The sequence below is a fragment of the Streptopelia decaocto genome (genome assembly GCF_964273445.1).
Source record: "Streptopelia decaocto genome assembly, chromosome: Z".
NCBI classification, from domain to species: Eukaryota; Metazoa; Chordata; class Aves; order Columbiformes; family Columbidae; genus Streptopelia; species Streptopelia decaocto.
The window spans coordinates 18,096,668-18,118,034 of NC_138657.1; the positions used below are offsets into that span (position 1 = coordinate 18,096,668).

Here is a 21,367-nt window from a genome sequence, read left to right on the forward strand (position 1 = left end):
GGTTTGACATTTTCTGGGATTTCATGAATGGATAGAAGATAGCGTCATGTTGTCGGAAGTAAGACAGGCAATATCAGTGCTGGTACATACAAAATGCAGCATAAGCTGATAAGAAACAGGGATGGAAGTAGCTTGTCTGAATGCAAGCCAAAAAAATGGAGGATGTCATTACATATGGTATTTCAGCCAAGAAAAGAAAGTGAGGTATATGTAAAAAACAGTTGCAGGTGGTGTTTATGAGTTTTGGTGGTCTGATTAATGGGATCTACCATCTCCAAATTTTGTCTTAGGCTTAATGGAACTGCTCTAAACTTTGTTTTACTAACATTGTGCAGCTTCCAGTATTGTCTATTTTCATGCCAAACAGCAAAATCTCAAGAGCAGCTTTATATGTAGTGTTCATTATCATATTGGTAGGTATAAGCAAGTAAATACAAAAAAGCAAGCTTGTTTGGGAATGAAGTGCCAGGCTTATGCATCTCATTTCTCTGGTCTGATTCACAAACAAGTGCAATAAAAGGAAACAGATCATGGCAAATAAAAATGTTTTTAAGCACAAAAAGAAGTTTGATAATTAAGGAGGATGAATAGAGAAGGCATGAATACAGAACACATTCCAACAAACATCCTTCTGATAGATTTGTATGTGAATGGCAGAAAAGAGCATAGTGGCAGAAGGACTGAAAAAGAGAAAGGAAAAATGATATCCTTGTACAAAAGCTGGAGAGAATGTGTCAACTGATGAGAACGTGCACAAAGAAGGAACAGATTGTGAGCTAGCTTGAAGAAAAAAAAAAGACAGAAAACCCAGAAAACTAGTAAAAAAATCCTACTTGCAGTTTGGAAGTATTTTTGTTTATTTTGTATCATGTTTAGTGTAACAACCCAGATAGATAGAAAAACATGTTTTCATTGCATTCAGAGTAGTTTCCTGAAGAAAAATAATTTAGGCCCTCTCTCCTGCCACGATTATGTTCTAAAATGACTGGAAATATACTTCGAGTCAGTATGAATAGTCGGAAGAAAAAAAACCAACCAGATGTAATTCAGCCCTAAATCATCTTCAGATTTCCCCATTCCTCTTTCACTATTTACACATGTGGCCTCATACCCAAAATCTTTCCAGTTTCTGATCAACACCAGGCGATGCAAGCGCTGAACATACTAGACTGGATTTGCTCTTTTAAAGACTGCTCAGAAGCTTTATAGACAGTGGTATCAGTCTTTATAACAGTCTATACTACGCAAAAAGGTTCAGCATCCCTAGAATAATGCAGGCCACTGAAGAAACAGACGTGCCACTCTCTCCCTCTTGCCTCTCTTTTTCTTTATCTAATTCTTCCCCCCTATCCCCTTGTAATTTAATTTCAGGATGAATTAAAACCAGATGTAGCAAAAGCTTGCAAATGATAGTGCCTATGAAAATGTGTTCATTGCCAGATTCTAAGTATTCTTCCCATTCTCCAGTTTCACCTTTGAAATAAAGAGTTTGCTTTTAGTGTATGTGACTACCCATCCTCTCCTGTAGGAGGATAGTCATATAAACAAACACGTCAGTTCACAAAATAATAGTTTGCAGAAAATAGAAAGATTGGTTTTGTTTGTTTGTGTGTTTGTTTTTATCAACATTGGTCTCTATGTTATGCACTAGCTGATGGCAATGAAAACTTATATTTCAGTACCCATTGATTTCCACAAGAATCAAAAAGTAATGTTGCACAATGCATGAGAGCTAGCTCCATTTGGAAGGGTGAAATGGTGGAATTTGCTCTCGTTTTCCTTTAAAGCAACAAACTGTCTTCTAACAGATGAAAATTTAGGTCTCATTGAGCCTGGAATTTCCATTCTCCTGATTTTCAGTGTCTTTGTGGATGAAATCTTAAAAGGCAAACCCTGAGATAAGAAAAATACACACAGTATTGTGTGCCTCTTCCAGTGCAGAATTCCACAACAAGCCATGGGATTAATGAATTGTTTCCAAGAGAAAATATGTGTGTATGTGTGCTTGGATTTTGAAGACAAAGAGAAAGTATACAATTTTTTTTTTTTCTACACTGAAAGAAACAAACAGTATTTCAGTGGTACAGCTACACAATTGAGCAACAAAATGGATTTCAAGGCAAAGATGCTTGTCCAGGGCTCCCAAACCACTTCAGATTTCCGCACACAAGGTATTTCAATTTGTATCTCACCCCAGAAACATGGGGCTGAAGACCACCAGAGCTGTGGCAGGTTCCTACAAGTTCTGATACTGCTCATGGTTGCAATGCCCTTGCAATGACTGGTATTGTGAATGCTGGTGCACAATATCTCAGATTAGTAAAGATAAATGGAAGGGCTTAACATCTGAATCAAAGACTCAGTGTACTTTAAGATGTATTTGGAGGTCCTGGTCAGAGTATGATGAAGTCAGAAGCTTGAGAATAGTTTGATTTATTGCTAGTTTTGCAAGTTTTACAAAAATAAACAAATGAAATCTCATTTAATCCTTTTATTAAGCAATAGACCAATGCAGCACAAGCTGTTCTTCACCCTCTCTGAAAAAAAAAAAAAGGGGGGTTAAAATGATAAATGCAGTCCTGGGTCTTCATAATTAAGTGGCAAAACTGTCACTGATTTCAGCATAGCAAAGTACCTTGAAAGTTTCAGCTTGAATTATTTGGTATGAAATAATTAAGAGAGTTCTGCAGCTGCATGTCTCACTGCTATGTTGGAAAGTCTGGAGCCAGTATAGCCAAATACAAGGTATGCAAAGGAATTGCCTGACAAAACTATGCAAAGTTTTATTTTGAAGGAAAATTGTTCAGGTGCACATTTCCAAAACAGAACCTAGGCTAAAAAAAACATTTTGAAAATGATTCCTTATCTTGGAAAGTTAAGCTCAACTATTCCAAAATAAGAAATACGACACAGGTAAAAATCCCCAGGCTCTCATCAGGGTGATCCAGGTACAACTAATGGCGGCAGAGCAGAATGATAATTTGTCTCACTGCTCTTACCATACAAAACGACAGGTCAGAGGAGAAGAAGACTGTCACAATGTGCATGCATTCACAGACCGAAACAAAACTGATGGGTCTAGTTGTAGTCTGATTAGCCTTTAACAGCATATATATATAATATATACAATTTCTCTCTGTGTGTGTGTGTGTGTGTGTGTGTGTGTGTGATATTCCACAGAGCTACGACATGCAACCTGACTGACACAAATCAACCTTCCCATTCCCTCCATGGTTGTGGTTTAGCCCAAGTGCCTCAGAGATGGAAACTGGACCATTAATCAGACAGCAGACCTATTTATTGACTGCTCTAGTTGTTGCCAGTTAGTGAAGCAGATGTCTAGACTGATGAGATATTTCAGAAACGCAAAGGATACATTCACAACAAATTTCAGAGGAGAAAGTGTGAGAAATCTTACTGCATGAGAGACTATAACTCAGATAGAAGCAGTTTCTTTCATTGTGAACTGTGGTCTGTTGAAGAAAATATAAGCTAAATATGAGGGAATGTATTCTTTCTTTTAACTTAAACTTTTAAACTTTTTTAGACAAAGCACCTATTGAAAAGCTTCTGAATATGTCCCTATCAAGCATGAGAAAGCTTGGCCCAGAGCACATTTGATTTCATTTTCCATCTTTACTGGTAAAACTGACATTTCTCCATGTAATTTGAGAGCTTTTACTATTCTTGGCACCCAATAAAACTTTCCATATGAAAGCCTCTATTTCAATTTTCACCAGTGAAAACACACTTTCACTCTGGTGAGCACGGAAGTTGAAGTTTCTTATTTTATTGTATTGAAAACTATATTCACTATATACATAAAAAAAGCAAGTGCCTTTGGAAAGGCCAAAACACTGGTGTAAGCTATATAAAACTGCTTCTCTAAGACATGCAACAGAATTCCAATACTGAGAGGGCACAGGTAAACAGAAACATATATCTCTTACTAACTTGCCTTCAGTCCTTAACAGCTTAATCCTCCAGCCTGACAGACTGCCCAATATGAACCAGCTGGTACCAAAGTAATACTGGGAACATGAGTGGTCTTTGATTCTGCCAGGGATGTTGTAAAGAGCAACTCTGAAGTTTCACTGACACACTTTGGAAAGGCTGTGATTGCAACCCCTTCCAAACGGTTTTAGCGTGATGCTATGTTACAATCTCTCAGGCTTTTCAAGAAACTGGCAAAGATTTGCCTGTGATCCTGTGTTATGGAAGCAGTTTAGATAGCTACAGTGTTCTCATTATCACATTACCATTTTATTTTATGTGATACGGACATGACTGTCGTATATGATGATTTGTATAATATCAAAGCTATACTTACCACATTGCTGCATGTCCTGTACCGGATGTTTCGCCCCTCACAGGTCCTGCATACAAAAAATCAAAAACAACCCCAAAACAATTAATAGCTGAATATAAAAAGTTTGCATAAAGTTTACTGCATCAGTAACTTTCCTACAAAGATCTCTCAATCATCTATTTCGCTACCAACCCTCTTCCACAAAGTAAAACTCTCCATCCCTGTACGGGTATGGAGATGTCAGTTCTACAGCTCTCCAGTTTTCTTACCTTTGCCTCAAAAATGAGTTTCTAGAAGGTGGCATCAGTTGGAGGTTGGAGGCTAGAGTACAGAACTTAGATGAAAATCAACATATGAATCCCATTAATAGTGCCCTGTGTCTCCCAGCTACCCACAACAATTTCGGAAGGGCGCAGCTCTCCACCCACCCAGGCACACACCTTGACGCTGACACAGCCTGAGCGGTCAGGCTTTCTCTGCTGAGGAACAACCACAAGAGGAAGAAAACCTGCCTGCAGCAGCGTGAAATGACGAGCTAGCAGAACAGAGCTTTTTCCCAGTTTGACATGAGGGGAGAAGGTGAGCATAAAACTTCCCCCTGATTCACCATTCCCTCACTACTCCCAGATCCCTGCTGCAGAACAGCTTCAAAGAGCTGCTGAGCCCAGCAGAGCTCAAGGAGAGCACATGCCCTGACGTGTGCTTGCCATGGCTCTCCTCCTTTTCCCCCACAGCAGATCCACACCAGCCCTGGTTCTGGCAGGGCTCCCAGAAGAAAGGTCAACCCCCAGGTACCTTTTTAGCACTCATCATCATGTATTCTGTGTATTTGAACTTAGGTGAAGTTTCACATGAGTTCAGACAGCATACTCTGTGAAGGTCCTTAATACAAATTATAATGTAAAGTTTGGCTTTTAAAGATTGTTCTTCAATATAATAGAATTTCTTTTTAATTTCTTAATTTCACAACTGTGTTTTTTTTCTTTTTTTTCTCCCCCCAGGATTTAACAAGCACACATTCCTTGAGGACTAAATGCCTGCCAAGACTGAACATTTAAATCCAAACCATTCTGAACTATTCAAGAGAAAAGACAGCATCTGCATGTATTTGTGTGGTTCTTTTTTCCTTTTCCTTTTTTTTTTTAAACAGAAAAATATTTTTCCATACTAGTTAACTCTAAAATAAACTCAACAGATTTCCTTTAAATTATTGAAGTCACCCTTCCACCCACTTTTCTTTACACACCTGAAAAACAGACAAGACAATTCTGAAATTCCTCTAGTAGTCATTTACACCTATGTAAGTACAAAATAAGAGCAAAACAGAGTTTTGCAAATGTTTCACAGTGGTATAAAAAATAAACAAGTAAATAAAACCTACCACTTTTTCAGAAGAGATGTATGCAGAAAAATAATGTACTCTGTCCTATAGCATTTCTCATATAAATAATGCTACTAAAAGCAAAACTGAAAAACCACTAATTCAATGCTTTTGTAATGTTATATAATTAATTCAACCAAATTTTGAACATTGTAAGCATGCACAGAAATGAGAAATGTGCACAGAGTATCTAGCACTTAGGAAAATCATTTTTAGCAGTATAATAATAAAAATTATATTCACAACAGGCTATGAACTAAAAAAGAAACAAACAAAAACCCCCAAACAACTCCCCACTATCCCAGTCATTCCTAAGCAATATAGACAGAGATAGTGTGGTGCAGGACAAACCTGTTTACACTCCACTACATTCAACAGCGCTACTCCTGATTTATACTGATAGGTAACAAAGGAAAAGTACATTATTGCAGCATGCAGGCAATCCTAGCACAGGCCTTGTGCACCACATGGAATAGCTTCTTCAGCAAGCTTGACATATGCCCCATCTGTCTCTCAGAAATGTCACACAGCCCATCAGACATCACTTTGCTTCACGCTGCTGTTACCACAATTTCAGTTACTGTAATTTATTAACCTGAGAACCATTGAACTGCCAAGGAAATTTAAACTTCCTTTCTATCAGCTGCCTCACAGTTTCTTTTTCTCCTTCTTGTTCTTTTCACAGTTTCTTCATATTGTCTGTTTTGGAATGAAAAAAACACTCATTTTTCACTATTCTTTGCATTAGGGAGAAGAATAGGTACTTTCATAAGACCTATGCCACAGAAATATTCAGATTTTTCTTCCAATTTCCCTCCATTGGCTAATGGCCAGGGTTGTTCAGAACAAATGTGCATTTCTGGATGTGATGTGCTGTGCTGTGATGATTCATAAACACTAGGAATCACTCTTGCAAAACTCCCCTTGTCCCCTCTCCAAGACCAAACTTTGGGGTTTTGTTGTTTAAGCTCATTAGTTTCCCAGTTATCATCCATCAACCAAAAGTAGGCAAACTGCTTTCACTCTGAGCTGATATACTTTCACAATAGGTTGGCAGAGTAGTTATGTCTCAGATCTACACTGCTTCAGGACAGTATTCCAGATTCTCTTAAACTCAAGTATCTACTTTTGGATTCAAAATCATGCGATTTGTGGAAAAAAGTTACATGGTTAAAAACAGTCTGGAAGAAAAAAGAAATAGCTGCTTCTCAGAGGTGTCAATTTTTATTTTTAATGGTAAATTCTGTTTCTGAACCTATCTACTCTTAAAATAAGGAAGCTGAAGCCATCTAGTGAGCCTAACCCTGCTAGAGTGAAATACCCAGAATCTTGCATGACACCAGACCAGACTACGTTTTCTCTCCTAGGTAGGGTTTGAATTAATATCCCAGCGTGGGTGCTTTGCAGAATGCCACAGCATAGAGCATTCAACATGTAAGGAAGGACCACAGCAGATCAGTGAGACAATGTTATGAGATCCAGCCATCACGCATCCTCTGATCTCTGCAGGGTGTAAATAAGAACTCACATCAACAGCAAGTACACACAGCCACTTGGAAAAGTCAGAAGTCACCCAAAACACCAAGTTCATCTTGGAGGACACCAAGAGAGTGGGAGCAGTACGAAGTACTTCTACAGTCTTCTCTTTTATCACACACATACTGCAGGGGATTTTGCAGAGGAAAAAGGTACCTGAGGGTTTGGTTTGACAGGCAAATATTATCATGTGAATATGCAAGAAAAGCAAGCTATTGGGAATCACGTTTGATTCTTCAAACCTAATCACTTGTTTCCAGTAAAGTTTGTGAAAGAGGTTAACAACTTTTAATATATTATAATATTCACTTCTCCTGATGTAAACAACTCGAAACCCTTGTATTTATTTCTCCAGGCTCCAGTTTGTGGTGGGACTTAGTCCAAGTCCCCCCCATCCCGACTCAAAGGTATAAAGTAAATGTGTATTTGTGCTCAGCTAGAGCTAGAAGTCTTGCAACAATCCATGCCAGAAGGAATAGCAGTTCGGTGCCAAAGTTGCCTTCATCTGTAATTACCAAAGATGATGAAAAAGATTTGCAGAGGTGGACCTCATCAACTCCTGCCACTCTCAGCAGTCATCGAAGTTTGAGATGCTTTTCTTAAGAAACAAGTCTTCACATCAGCAAGCAACTTTGAGCCAGAGGTGGATTATTTTTGTGGATGTGAATTTTGATGCAGCTATTCACAGCAGGGGTTTGAAAGCTGATGTAATGTTGGACAATCTTCACTTTCCTTTATTTTCACACCCCTTGATAACCACTCTTCTGGGATAGATTCTGATGTCTGCACCGTACCTGTAAGAAAAGTGTGCTGTGGGTCTTCCTCCTCCCATGAGATCTCAGGCAGGCTGCATTAGCCCTTCCCCTCCCCCGGTGCCATCAGGCATGAGGTTGTGCTGCACACAGATAAACACCATCCTGCATCTCTCTGTCCTTACCCTGTTGCTCTTACGTCTTTCCGAAATGTTGTAGAGAGTTCTGACCCTCTCTCACCCTTAACACAAATTCTATCTTTGTCCTTCTCTGGGTTAAAGCAAGTCTCTTTTATTCTTTCAGCATATCCCTTCTCTCATAAAGGAAATCTGAGGGAAGGCCATGAATGTCAAATTGTTATGAAGAAAGCAGATGCGTCAGGGCTGCATTGGCTTTATGAGTTCACTTTTTAAAAAACTGTCTGGTCAGGTCTGCCCAACTTCATGTCCAAATTCTGATATTGACAATAAATTCAGAAGATGTATGAAAATTGTCTGTATCTTTTTGTTAATAAGCACCTTGCCTTCCATAATAGGTTGTGCAGATGCATTGGTATGTTTTACCATGCATCTTGGTGTTGCAATGGTAAAAAGCTTTTATTCTTTATGTTTAGGAGGTGGTCTCCTACAGACTTCTGCACTTTTTTGAAATAGTGAAATACTAGAAATGTTATAGGAACAGTTAATATTGAGACAAGAAAAGTGGGCATGGATAGACAAACCAACTTTCCCTGGCAAATTTAACTAGAGATCTTATGAATATTCTTTTTGAAGGAGTAAAAAAATAAACAAATGTGAAGGAAAATGCCAACTTGAGTCACTACAGGTGGGAAGCTGGCTAGGCAAATAAAAACATGGGTACTGATCTGTGGCCATGAAAGGCCCACGTTTTGCACAGATAATGTTTTCTACAGTCTTGTTATTAGGGAATCAATTATTCTGATGTAAATAATGTATTATAGTTAGCATGATAGGGCTTGTATAAACCTCATTTAGTTCAACAAGGCCAAGTGCACCTGGATCAAGGTAATCTCCAACGTCAATACAGACTAAGTGATGAATTGACTGAAAGCAGGCCTGCAGAGAAAGACTTGGGGATACTGGTGGATGAAAAATCAGATATGAGCCAGCAATGTGCCAGCGATGCAGTCCAGAAAGCCAATTTTATCCTGTTTGCATAAAAAGGAGCATGATAGCAGGGTGAAGGAGGCAATTCTCTCCCCTCTACTCCACTCTGGTGAGACCTCACCTGGAGTAATGTGTCCAGATCTGAGACTCTTTGGTATAAGACAGACATCGACATATTAGAGTAGAACCAGAAGGGATGACAAGAAATAAATTTGTTTATTCCTGTAGCATAAAAATCCATGCTTCTGGATTTGACAAACTCTTGGAAATAACTTTCTGCATCCTGCTGATTGTGGAAGTGTTTTCCTTGCACAAAGTTGTTGAGATGCTTGAAGAAGTGGCAATAGGTCAGATGAATATGGTGGATGAGGCAAAACTTTGTAGCCCAATTCATTCCACTTTTGAAGCACTGGTTGTGTAATGTGAGGTTGTGGAGAAGAATTGAGCCCTTTCTGTTGACCAATGCCAGCTGCAGGCATCGCAATTTTCAGTGCATCTCATCAATTTGCTAGGCAGACTTCTCAGATGTAATGGTTTTGCCAGCATTCAGAAAGCTCTAGTGGATCAGACCAGCAGCAGACCACCAGTAACCACGGTGTTTTTTTGACGCAAGTTTGGCTTTGGGTAGTGTTTTGGGGGTTCAGTCCAACCACTGAGCTGGTCGTTGTTGGTTGTCATATAAAATCCGCCTTTCATTGCACATCACAATTTGATTGAGAAATGGTTCATTGCTGTTATGGAGAATAAGAGAAGACGACACTTCAGAATGACAATTTTTTTTTTTTAATTTTTGGTCAGTTGCTGAGGCACCCACTTACTGAGCTTTTTCACCTTTCCAATTTGCTTAGAATGCTGAATCACCACAGAATGGTTGACGTTGTGTTCTCTGTCAACTTCTCATGTAGTTGTAACAGGATCAGCTTTGATGGTCTCCATCGGTGGTTGTCAGCTTCCAATGGCCAGCCACTATGCTCCTCATCTTCAAGATCTTGTCTCCTTTGCGAAACTTCTCGACCCACTATGGCACTGTACATTCATTAGCAGTTCCTGGGCCAAATGTGTTGTTGATGTTGCAAGTTGTCCCCACTGCTTTACAACCCCTTTGAACTCAAATAAGAAAATCACTTGAATTTGTTTTTTGTCTAACACAATTTCCATAATCTAAAATAAATATAAAATAAACAGCAAGTAATAAGTAGGTAGCAAAAACCATAAAGCGAGAAAAATGCATTAAAACTATGTATAACACAACCACATTTATTTAAGAATGTATTCCAATATCAAATGGCAAATTTCAACAATGCAAAAACCCCAATTACTTTTGCACCAACCTAATAATTTCCTTTTATGACAAGGTCACACGTCTAGTTGATCAAGAGAAGTCAGTAGATGTGGAGTTCTTGGTTCTTAGTATAGCTTTTGATACTGTCTCTCACAGTATTCTTCTGGACAAGTTGTCCAGCTTACAGCTAGACAAGTCAATACTACATTGGGTGAGCAATTGGCTGATGGGACAGGCTCAAAGTGTTTTTCTTCTTTTATAGGTAATAAGGTTTACCAAAACTCCACATCGTGCAGAGACCTGGCTGATTTAATTATTTTTCGTTGAAATCCCAGAACAGATTTATTGAAAGAACTATGAATACACAAGAGCTCTTCCAGTGAACCTGGACTTATCAGCAGGTGTACCTGCTTTAGCAGGTGGGTTGGACTAGGTGATGTTCAGAGGTCCCTTCCAACCCCAGTGGTTCTGTGATTCTGTATCATCCAAGTGAAGGTTCACAAACATTTTTGTTAGGTAGGCTACTTCTCAACAGAGATACAGATTTATGGAGACCACCTCCATCACTCACCTGTAGGTACAATACTGACTACCATTCATTCTAGCACAGACCAGTTTCTCATCCAAAACACTGTGGCAACTATAGCGATGGGTTACATGGGAACACAACACTAGGAAAGCATTTTACATATTTTTAGCTACCTCACTGAGGTGCAGAAGCTGGAAATTAGAACAGCCAGTACAATGTGGTTAACTGGTTCTCCAAAGACCAGGAGCAGAGATTACACCACTGATCTAGATTGCATGAAATGTGAAGCTTTTTACGTTATTGACTCAAATTAAGATTGTAGCTTATTGCTTCTGTCACTAGGAAGAGTTAGAACTGTAATATCTCGCAAAAAATGGAAAAGCTTCTATATCAAATGAAAGCAGGAAATGCTATTATAATTACAGATTTGAGTAATCTTAGAGTACGTAGAATAAAAATTTTCTTTTCAAATGCTGCTATATGACACAGCTTTAACCAGAAGCATCTACAAACTAAATATGCACAAAATTTCTTCCAAATATTTAAAGTCACCCAATACAGCATGGGGAATGTCCTTTACAGGGCGAACCAACGACAGTTGTCAACTGAAGCAGAAAAGAAGTCAGCTACTGAGGTAACCTGAAGGTCATTTGCAGGAAGTAATACACTAAACTAGCATACAGATGTAGTTTTGATCACGGTAATGAGAACCATCCTGTAAAATCATTTGGTAGCACTGATGACCTAAAAATTTCATGACATTGACTGTATTCCCATTGAGTGACATGGTATTCTTCATCAGAACACTATTTACTTTTGAGGATGTATCAGCAATTATGACAGCATTTGTGTAAAAATGTTTTGTTCTTCATGCTACAGGCCTTAAGATAGCAAAAGGATTCCTCTAGAAGTCATGGAAACCCAGAGTATTTAAAATGATCATTCTGATCAGCATAAGAACATTTCACAAAGTGGCATAATTTGCCTTACTTAATATTGCCAGGATTAGAGCAGAATGAGTTTAGATCATTGCACAACAGTCACAGTCATTTATGTTAGCTTCTATCTGATCAAGAAGCGACCAAAAAACTAGAATACCTGTTCTGTTGTAATTTTCACTCAAAGTTTAAAGAACCTTTTATCAATGTTAGAACTGAAATACTTGTGATTCTCTTTCAGTTTAAGCCCCAGAAAGAGATGAGTCTATGATTGTAGCCTGAAACTAGGGGCCACAGCCACATGCTTGGACTAAATTCTAAATTCAATTGTGAAGCAGCAACACTACAGTAGATAATCTTTTGGTATCAAAGGCATATACAGCTGAATCTCTAAACAGTATTTTTAAAATATATTGTATTCGATGTGTCCCATTTTCAGTGCTAGCCAGTGTTGTTGTAATGGCTTATTTTTCTATTTTTTAACTTTAAACTAACTTGAATAACATGCATCTATTCCATCATCATCTGACAGGCACCAAACCATTTGATGTTTGATTTGTGAACTGTAATCTCTGTGATGAAAATCAGAAAAAAAATACTCCTTAATAAAATAAATTTATTTTGGACTTCTTTTGTCTTATGAAAAATGTCACACAGCCTAAAATTGACCCAATCTTAGCTAATTTAGCCAGTTCATTAAAACTAACCTCCAAAGGTATGTCTCAGTGGCTCTTTTATTGATCAACCAAGCCAAACTGCAATAAAGGTGAAAGTCATTTATGCAGATCTACTATTTTCATCCTGCAGTATGCAATGGCACTGGGCTGAACAACCAAACTAGTAAATCACTTACTTCAGCTAATTTAGCAAGCAGAGTTGGTGGAAAGGCTAATTCATACTGGTGGTTTGTTTGCATTACCAAAAGGTAATGCCAGCATCAGCTGAAGGAAGGAAGGGAGGTATTGAAAAAAGGGAAAACAGTGTCTACCACCACATAACTTAGCCAGTACAAAACATCTAAATAAAGCTGGGATTGTGACTCTCTGATGTGTTCTGATGTGTGTTCCCTCTTCCTCTTTTTTTTTTTTCTCTCTTTTTAAATCTCTGTCATTTTTATTACTGAGGGAAACTTGTCAGGAAGATGTTACTGTTTACTTTCTTCTGCTACTAAACTTACATTGCTCATCTAATGGTGGAAAACCTTCACTCTGTCCAGCAGTATACACATTATACCCTGACTCAGTATCTATGGGACTCCTCATCCAGTTTAGCACTCTACGATGCACTCACACAGAACGTTCCCAGCTTCGTGCTTTAGTGGGAAAAAGCAGCAAATGAGACAGTTAGAGTTTCTAAGCAGACTGAAAAAAACCCAAAAAAACTATTATCTGCTAAAATCATTCTCAAAATTCTAGGACATGCTGCTTTTATGCTACCTACAGTCTTATTTTACTCGGAAGTGACAACATATTTCGAAGATGATAGGAAAAATATCACAGTTATATTCCTGCCAGGCCCAGAAACAGGAAAACACTTTTGACATTACTGCAGTACTCGTCAATATGTAACGTACAATTTCAGAATACACAGAATATTTTCAGGACCAGGATGGGTGAACTTAGCATAAAAGAATTTATAATTTCTTTCACAATTTGAAAATATATTCCTATATAAGGAAATTAAATAAATGCACATGAATTTCAGGTATCTAAAGAACATTCAGCTATTTATTAATCTCTTTGAGTTTGCTTACACACTTTTTAAATACCTTGAATGAAGATCTGATGAGTGATATCAATTTCTTTGCTGGATGACAAGCTCCAGTTGTGCTGTGCAATAGATGGACCACAACAAATAATTGCCAGATTCAGGGGAAGAGGGCGAAGACCACATTGCAGTGTCTCTCCACCTGCTCTGTCTATGTATTTCCAGTGCCTCTATAACCAAAGTATCTAATAGCTAATAGAACTTCGTTCTCTGCAGAATCACAACAGTTGCTAGTTTGGCCCTCAAGAAAAACAAGAGTGGTCTGTGGTTCTCTTCTCTGCCAGTTTTGACGAGCAGTGCTGCCTGACATTTCATGATGGAGAGGAGAGAGGTGAGGAGTTTCTCTTTCCTGAGCTTTGTTTTAAAAACCAAACCAAACCAAACCAAAACTAAACCAAACCAAACCAACAAAATTTAACTAAAGAGCAAAACATGTTGGAATTATAAAAATAAATACTTCTTTTTCCAACATGTAATTAGGCCATGAGGTTGACTTTCAGGTGAGTTGAGGCAAATAACTGTAACACTTAAAGGAGGTGTGTCCTTTTGTGTAAATAAAGAGAATATCTGAAGTTATAAAAAGTTAATGCCAACAAAGAGCATGAAAAGTGCCACACTTTGTAGTTTAGCCCAGTCTTTAACTACTAATTATGAAAAAGTTATTTTCCTGGGGCTTATTCTACTACCGGACTGACCCAGTGCTGCTTGCTGTCAGTGCAGGATACCGGGAGAAATGGTTGACTAGGGCTGACAGCTCCTGTCTGCTTGTGTAACTGGCATATTTATTTATTTTGCTCTCATACTAAATGTCCTTAGCATAATCAGGACCAGTTGTTCTGAAGAAATGTGCTGTTAAACAGCTCCTACCCTGAAATGTTTGCCATCTAAACACTAGAAAATAGAATTTCTCACTAACACTTTCCATTCTTTCATCACAGCTGTGAAAGCCTAACACAAAACATGTTCCCAAAACAAACAACACAAGCACTAACATAACTTTGGCAAACAAAAGCTGGAAAGAAAACTGGTTTCCTTTATATAGCTGCATATACTGACAGTGTTTAGGAATGGGCAATTAGTCTTTGCATTTCTTCAAAGCAGATGCACTGGGATCTCTCTTTTCATGGAATGCTCTGAAAGTCACCTCATACAGAGCTAAAAGACATAAGACATTACAAACGTTCCTCCCAGGATGAGAAATATTTAGGATTAATTTTTTTCCAAAACATTTATGTGTGTTGCTAGTTTTCATTTGCCAGAAATACCTAGTATCTTCCTTTATGCTGCCATGAAATTATATGCAACAAATACATGTGATAAACTGTACCAACCAAGAAATTGTCCCAAAGAGGTGGACGTTTTGTTCCAGCCTTGACAGGTTTGAAATACTTACACACACAGACTTATCTCCAAACCTTCAAAGTCTGAATGAGTTTGTTTCCCCTCCTCCCTTCCTACCTTTTTCTTAGCAACTCAAAAGTGTTTGCCTAGCACAAAAATTAATAGTTCAAACACTTTGTTTCAATAGCCATTACACACAGGCCAGGGAAAAACTGTAACACATTTGATACTGTGCTTATTCCAGGTCAAATTTTACTATATGTGATTTGTTGCTATTGACCAGCCAAAGCTGTGCACCTAATTCAACCTCTCCATCCTATTCTGGAAACAGAGAGCTTCCATGCCTGAGTGGCCAAAGTTTACAGCTGTTTTCTTAAGGCAAGGAGCGTTGCTTATACATTGACAGGAGAGGAGTAAGATATTGAATGAAACACAAGTACTGAGTGGTTTATGAGTTTACTCCCTGTTTCACTGGGATAGCTTCAGAGACATCCTGAATAGTATGAGAACCAAAGAGAAGCAGATGAGGAGAGCCTGCTCAGGAGTGGTTTATACTCACATACCTTAGAGCACCACGACTAGTATTACTGCTACAACTGTCATGGAGCTTCAAGATTTCCCCCTCTACAGTCTACTGAGGCAGTAACAGAGCAGAGGTGTAGTCAGCAAGCCCTTCTGTTACTCAGATTCTCCAGATGCCTGGATTAATGTTTACATTAAAGGAACATACAGAAGGTCACTTATTTTCATAAGTCTGAAAAGGATACACCGTGACTGAAAATAAGTTCCTCTCTGCAATTACAGAATCACACTATCACAGAATGTCAGGGATTGGAAGGGACCTCAAAAGATCATCTAGTCCAATCCCCCTGCCAGAGCAGGAACACCTAGATGAGGTTACACAGGAACGTGTCCAGGAGGGTTTCGAATGTCTCCAGAGCAGGAGACTTCACAACCGCCCTGGGCAGCCTGTTCCAGTGTTCTGTTACCCTCACTGTGAAGAAGTTGTTTCTCAAATTTAAGTGGAACCTCTTGTGTTCCAGTTTGAACCCAGTATTCCTTGTCCTACCATTTGTTGTCACCAAGAAGAGCCTGGTTCCATCCTCATGACACTCACCTTTCACGTATTTATAAACATTAATGAGGTCACCCCTCAGTCTCCTCTAAGCTAAATAGACCCAGCTCCCTCAGCCTTTCCTCATATGTGAGATGCTCCATTCCCTTAATCATCTTCGTTGCCCTACGCTGGACTCTCTCCAGCAGTTCCCTGTCCTTGAACTGAGTGGCCCAGAACTGGACACAATATTCCAGATGGGGTCTCACCAGGGTGGAGTAGAGGGGAAGGAGGACCTCTCTCAACCTACTAACCACTGCCCTTCTAATACAACCCAGGATGCCGTTGGCCTTCCTGGCCACAAGGGCACAGTGCTGGCTCATGGTCATGGCTCTCTTGGGGTGTCTGCAGAATGTCTATTTGCTATGGAACTAAGAAGAGATGAGAATTAGGCCCCATCTTAAAAAAAAAACCAAATTATTCTAATTATTTTTTTTTTCCATGGGAATGTAATAGAGAAGTGTTGTATTTCCACTGGTTTCAGTAGATGTTTTTGTCTATCTTTTCTCCGTCTAGTAGACTTCTGCACACTGTCAACTCAGTAACCAGTGGAAATAGGAGACAAAACTGTCCACAGACAAAGCTAAAATACACAAGACTCTATTCTGATCTTATGATTCAATGTGTTGTGCTGTTTCTTATCCTCACTAAACAGCATCATATATTAAAATGTCAGATGTAGGAAACAATTTGGAGTGTATTGTGACAGTTTGTTTTATTAACATCAGTTTTATAAACACACAAAAGAAAATACAGGAGAAACATATGCAGCATGGAAAATTGCATTACATTTTTTATATTACAATATTCAAGGTATCAGAGATGGCAGTAAGACACTAAGTTTGGGTCTGGAGTTTTACTTCATACCTATTATCATAAATCTGTTAATATTTATCACATATACCAAGTTTACTGCAGGTAAACTTTTTTGTAAAGTAGATAGAAATAATATTTGCTAGAAATATTTTGCAGGTAAGACTTATCTATACCAACAGAGGGGACATGCTGTAAAATAGCTTGTCCATGTAACATTGGAAGCTAATAATTGAGGAGAAATAAAATCTCAGATGCCTGACTCTGTACCTAGAGTTCTTCTTTGCAGTCGGCCATTACACCTCTGCCTGTTGGGGACAGTTTGCTGGTAGAGAAGACTTCCTACTGGAAATTTAATTCATAGGATACCTTCAGCAGAATTATCATTCCTTGTTATATAGCTCCGGCTGCCATGTTGGGTTAATATGGTGCTTTTAGAGTGTCAGTGTGGCTGAGACTGTGGGTTGCTAAATCTAATGAATTAGCTGTAGTCTGGTATAAGTGCCTGAAAAGTCTTACCGTTGAAAAGGTGAAAGCAAAGGGAGGTTTCACTTTTCAATAACTGTCAGCCTTCAGTGTGCTTAAGCAAGTGGCCCAGGCAACTTCTGTATCTCCATAAGTTTTCACGTGATTTTGAAAAGGTGTTGCCCTGCCAAACATGTTGTCTACTTGCCTGAATTAAAAAACACACTACCATAATTTTCTGACATTGAGCTGGAAGTCTCAGCATAGTTATGGTCTTATGGTGTGACACATATAAGCAGGTTTAATTCTCCTGTTCAGTAAAATAAAAAGTGTTCACCCACTTACTTGCTGCTCAGACAGCGTCTCAGAGAATACGAAGCCCCTCCTCCACAAGTGCGTGAACATTCGCTCCACGAACCCCAGGCATCCCACAGTGAGTCTCGGTCTTCTTCTGAGCGAGCTGTTCTGGAGCTCTGAGGAGGGAGGGAAGGAGAAAAGAACAAACAAACAAACAAAAAACAACCAGGAAAAATCATTTAAAGGACAAAAAATATTGTTGCTAGCTTAAATTTTCTTTACTGGATATCATCTTAGTTGTTGAAAGCACTGAATAAATATGTTATTCTCTGACATTCCTACTGATTGGCAGCTGGTTCTTGTAGTGGGGGTTGCTGTATAAACTTGCTTTCATCCTTTGAGTATTGTACTCTGTCTCAATTTGAGACTGGTGATGACTACTTTGGACAATAGTGAGGCAAGGGATTTCTCCTGATTCAAAGGAAGAGGTGGAGTATTGTAGACATCAGAAATTGTGCTTTGAAACTTTAATGCTGTGTTAAAAATGATGAAAAGTTATATTAAAAGGTGCCTTCCAAGATGCTCTGGAGGAAAAAAAGAGTCACAGAATAGTGAATTCATGTGATATGCAGTCATTTAACATAACAACTTTCATGCACTCACCATAAAGAACTGGAACTATCATTACTTCTTCTCTGTCCAAAGATCTCCTATAAAAATTTTTGGACAAAGGTTCCCTAACTGTTTTTATCTCTACTATTTGCTGACTTAAAAAAGACACTGCACACTACCTGAAGACCTGGAGTGCTCCGAAGTAAGGTACAGACTTAAGCAGTATTATTGTTAATGCTAGCAGTAGGATGTAAACAGCTTTATAGAGAAGCAGCATCGATGGACTCAGAAATGTTCAGCTTTTCCAGGGTTAACTCATAAATGTGCAGCAGTACCTGCTTCAAGGAATGCAGTCATGCAAGTATCCAGTATTTAATTTTCATTCCTGCAAATGCACCTCAGAAACATCTATCTGTAGGGACACAAATGATTTAGATGGATATTGTCCCACTTGAATGATGTGGTTTTGCTGGAAGAAACTGAATAACCTTCAGAAGCATGCAAAGGTGCACAGAAAATGCCTGTTTCTGATGGAGATCAGGCAGTATTCTCCTTCAAATCTTGGCTTGGGCTGTGGGCCAACACATGAGAAATAGGATTTCTAACTGTATTTTGAATAAATGAGAAGGCAAGACATCTATTTGAGGGAAACTTTGACAGTATATCTTCAACAGAGAAATATCAGCAAGCATTTTGCTAACCCATGTTAGAGGAACCAGCTTTACGTTTCAACACTGAGCGTTCATTTGAGACACAGAGATAGCTTTTTATTTTTTATTTATTTTATTTTATTTTCACTGAAAGCGTGCAAAGGCTTTCTCATGAAATCTGAAACCTGGTGAAATATAGCAGTCTTGAATATTGCTATTCATAGACAAAAAATAAAATGTTAGTGATGGGTTTAGGCTGTGAACAGTTTCATTATAAATATTTATGAGGTAGATACTGAATTTGTCACACATAACTCGGATCACAAACTGAATAGTCTGTGTCTGTACAGCAAAGCACTGAGTCTGGCACATTAGGATACGAAATGTGTACTACCTGGGATTTATCAAGGTAAAAGGTTAACTATTTGGTTTCCTTTTAGGAGCCAGGTATGCATTATATATGCTAACCATTAATAATTAGAGAATTTTCCAATATGGAAATCATTTAGTCCTATAAAGTTCTGCAAAGGGATTGCAGTTCACCCACTAGTGTCATCTATAATGCTGAATAAACAGCCAGGCATAAGATTAACTGAAATGAAAGCCCATGTCTTTTATTAGCTGTCTCTATCCTGAGCTCAGTAATAAGACCAAAGTCTCCCAGGGAACTCTGTTCTCCTGAAAACAGAAAGCCTGTAATCTCAGTGTTGTACACATTTTCAGCCTCTGACAGTCATTAGCTTCAAGCATCTGAAGGATGAAAATGTTGCCAAAGCTGTTCCCATAGTCCCAAGGGACTCTTGCTGCCCTGAAGCAAGTCATTAGCTCATGGAGAAGTACTTAGTTTACTCAGGTTGACAGAGTAATTGTATTGTTATATTCCTTCCAAAAGCCTGATACTACTCTGAGACACACTGGCACAATAAATTAGTGGTAACTAAATGAAAGTTGATCCAGTTTAACCTGCTTAAGTAAGCTCAGACTGTATACCAAATTGGCAAACTTCTATGGAGATACTATTCAAAGGAGAAAAGATTTGCGGGACACCTGTATAGCTATTTTCTCTTCTTCCCCTCTCTTCACCTTACTGCTTTTATCAAGGCACAGTGTAAACCTGATCACAGAATCACAGAATGGTTGGGGTTGGAAGGGACCTCTGGAGATCATCTAGACCAACCCACCTGCTAAAGCAGGTTCACCCAGACCAGGTCGCACAGGAATGTGTCCAGGTCGGTTTTGAATGGCTCCAGAGAAGGAGACTCCACAACCTCCCTGAGCAGCCTGTTCCAGTGCTCTGGCACCCTCAAAGTAAAGAACTTTCTCCTCATATTCAGATGGAACCTCCTGCGCTTCACTCTGTGCCTGTTGCCCCTCATCCTATTGCTGGGCACCACTGAAAGGAGTCTGGTCCCATCCTATTGACATTCATCTTGGAGATATTTATAAGCATTTATAAGATCCCCTCTCGGCTTCTCTTCTCCAGGCTGAACAGACCCAGTTGTCTCATAAGAAAGATGATCTTGAATAATAAGTCTGTCTGTTTGTGCAAAACAGTTTAAAAAAGAAAGGATTTTCCTCTTTACAAATGCACCAAATATGGTTATTTCTTCTGAAAGGAAGAACTTGGTGGCAAGTGTCAGGTGCAGGGCCAGCACACAGCGTCACTCTGGACTGTCCAGCCAGTTGCAGCTCCCCAGCATCTCACAATGGACTCTTGCTGCATTCCTCATGCTGCTGCCCATGGAGCCTTCAAGGACATGAGTGCTCCTTTTTTTGAACCAGAGTATTCATTCTAAAAGGCAGATGCACGAATGCCACTTAAATAGAGTTGAGTGTATTTGGCCTTCTGACACTAAGGCAGCCAGCTCTTTTGAAAGACCTTTAGGATCTGGTCCAAAGCATGCTAATGTCAAACAAAAACTCCATTAAATTAAAGGGTTTCAGGAGGAGAACATTAAAAGATAGACTGAAAAGAGGACCCAAAGCAATTCATAAAGTTTCTTTTTACTCAAATAAATAGTGTGAAAGGAAGCTAAACCAGTCAGGCAGAAGGCAAAGATACTGAAGTACCTACACTCTGATCTTGCTGCCCTATCTTAGCCCTTTGACAAGTGGAGGTTGCCAGCTATGTTGAATAAAATGATTATTCTGTGGTGTGGCCCAACTCCATTTTCAATTTGCTTCGTGGTGTGCAGTTTGTAATGGCAGTTTGAACATATGTAATACTTTCTTCTGCAGAACAGTTTTTGGAAGATAATTTAGCTGGGTAATTGTATCAGTTTTGTGTTGCTGTAATACCTAGTATGATGTAATTTTGTTTTAGATCTACTGATGGAAAAAAGAAGGTGAATCAATTTAGTCTGTAAGAGATTATATATTGCATTTGCCTCATAATAATTATTTGATAGTCTGTTTATCTTACCTTTATTAAAATGCAAAAGGATTTAATTTCAA

General features: G+C 38.8%; 1 protein-coding gene across 2 annotated transcripts in view; it reads right to left on the reverse strand.

Moving 5' to 3' along the window:
* Window positions 1-21,367, reverse strand: part of ADAMTSL1 (ADAMTS like 1) — a 197,409-nt gene that overhangs the window by 161,651 nt on the left and 14,391 nt on the right. For both annotated transcript variants that reach the window (XM_082074285.1, XM_082074284.1), the window contains exons 2-3: window positions 17,700-17,827; window positions 4,331-4,376 (exon numbers count right to left, since the gene is read on the reverse strand). In XM_082074285.1, the coding sequence (XP_081930411.1) occupies window positions 4,331-4,376; window positions 17,700-17,827 (174 nt within the window). The remainder of the gene's footprint in view (window positions 1-4,330; window positions 4,377-17,699; window positions 17,828-21,367) is intronic.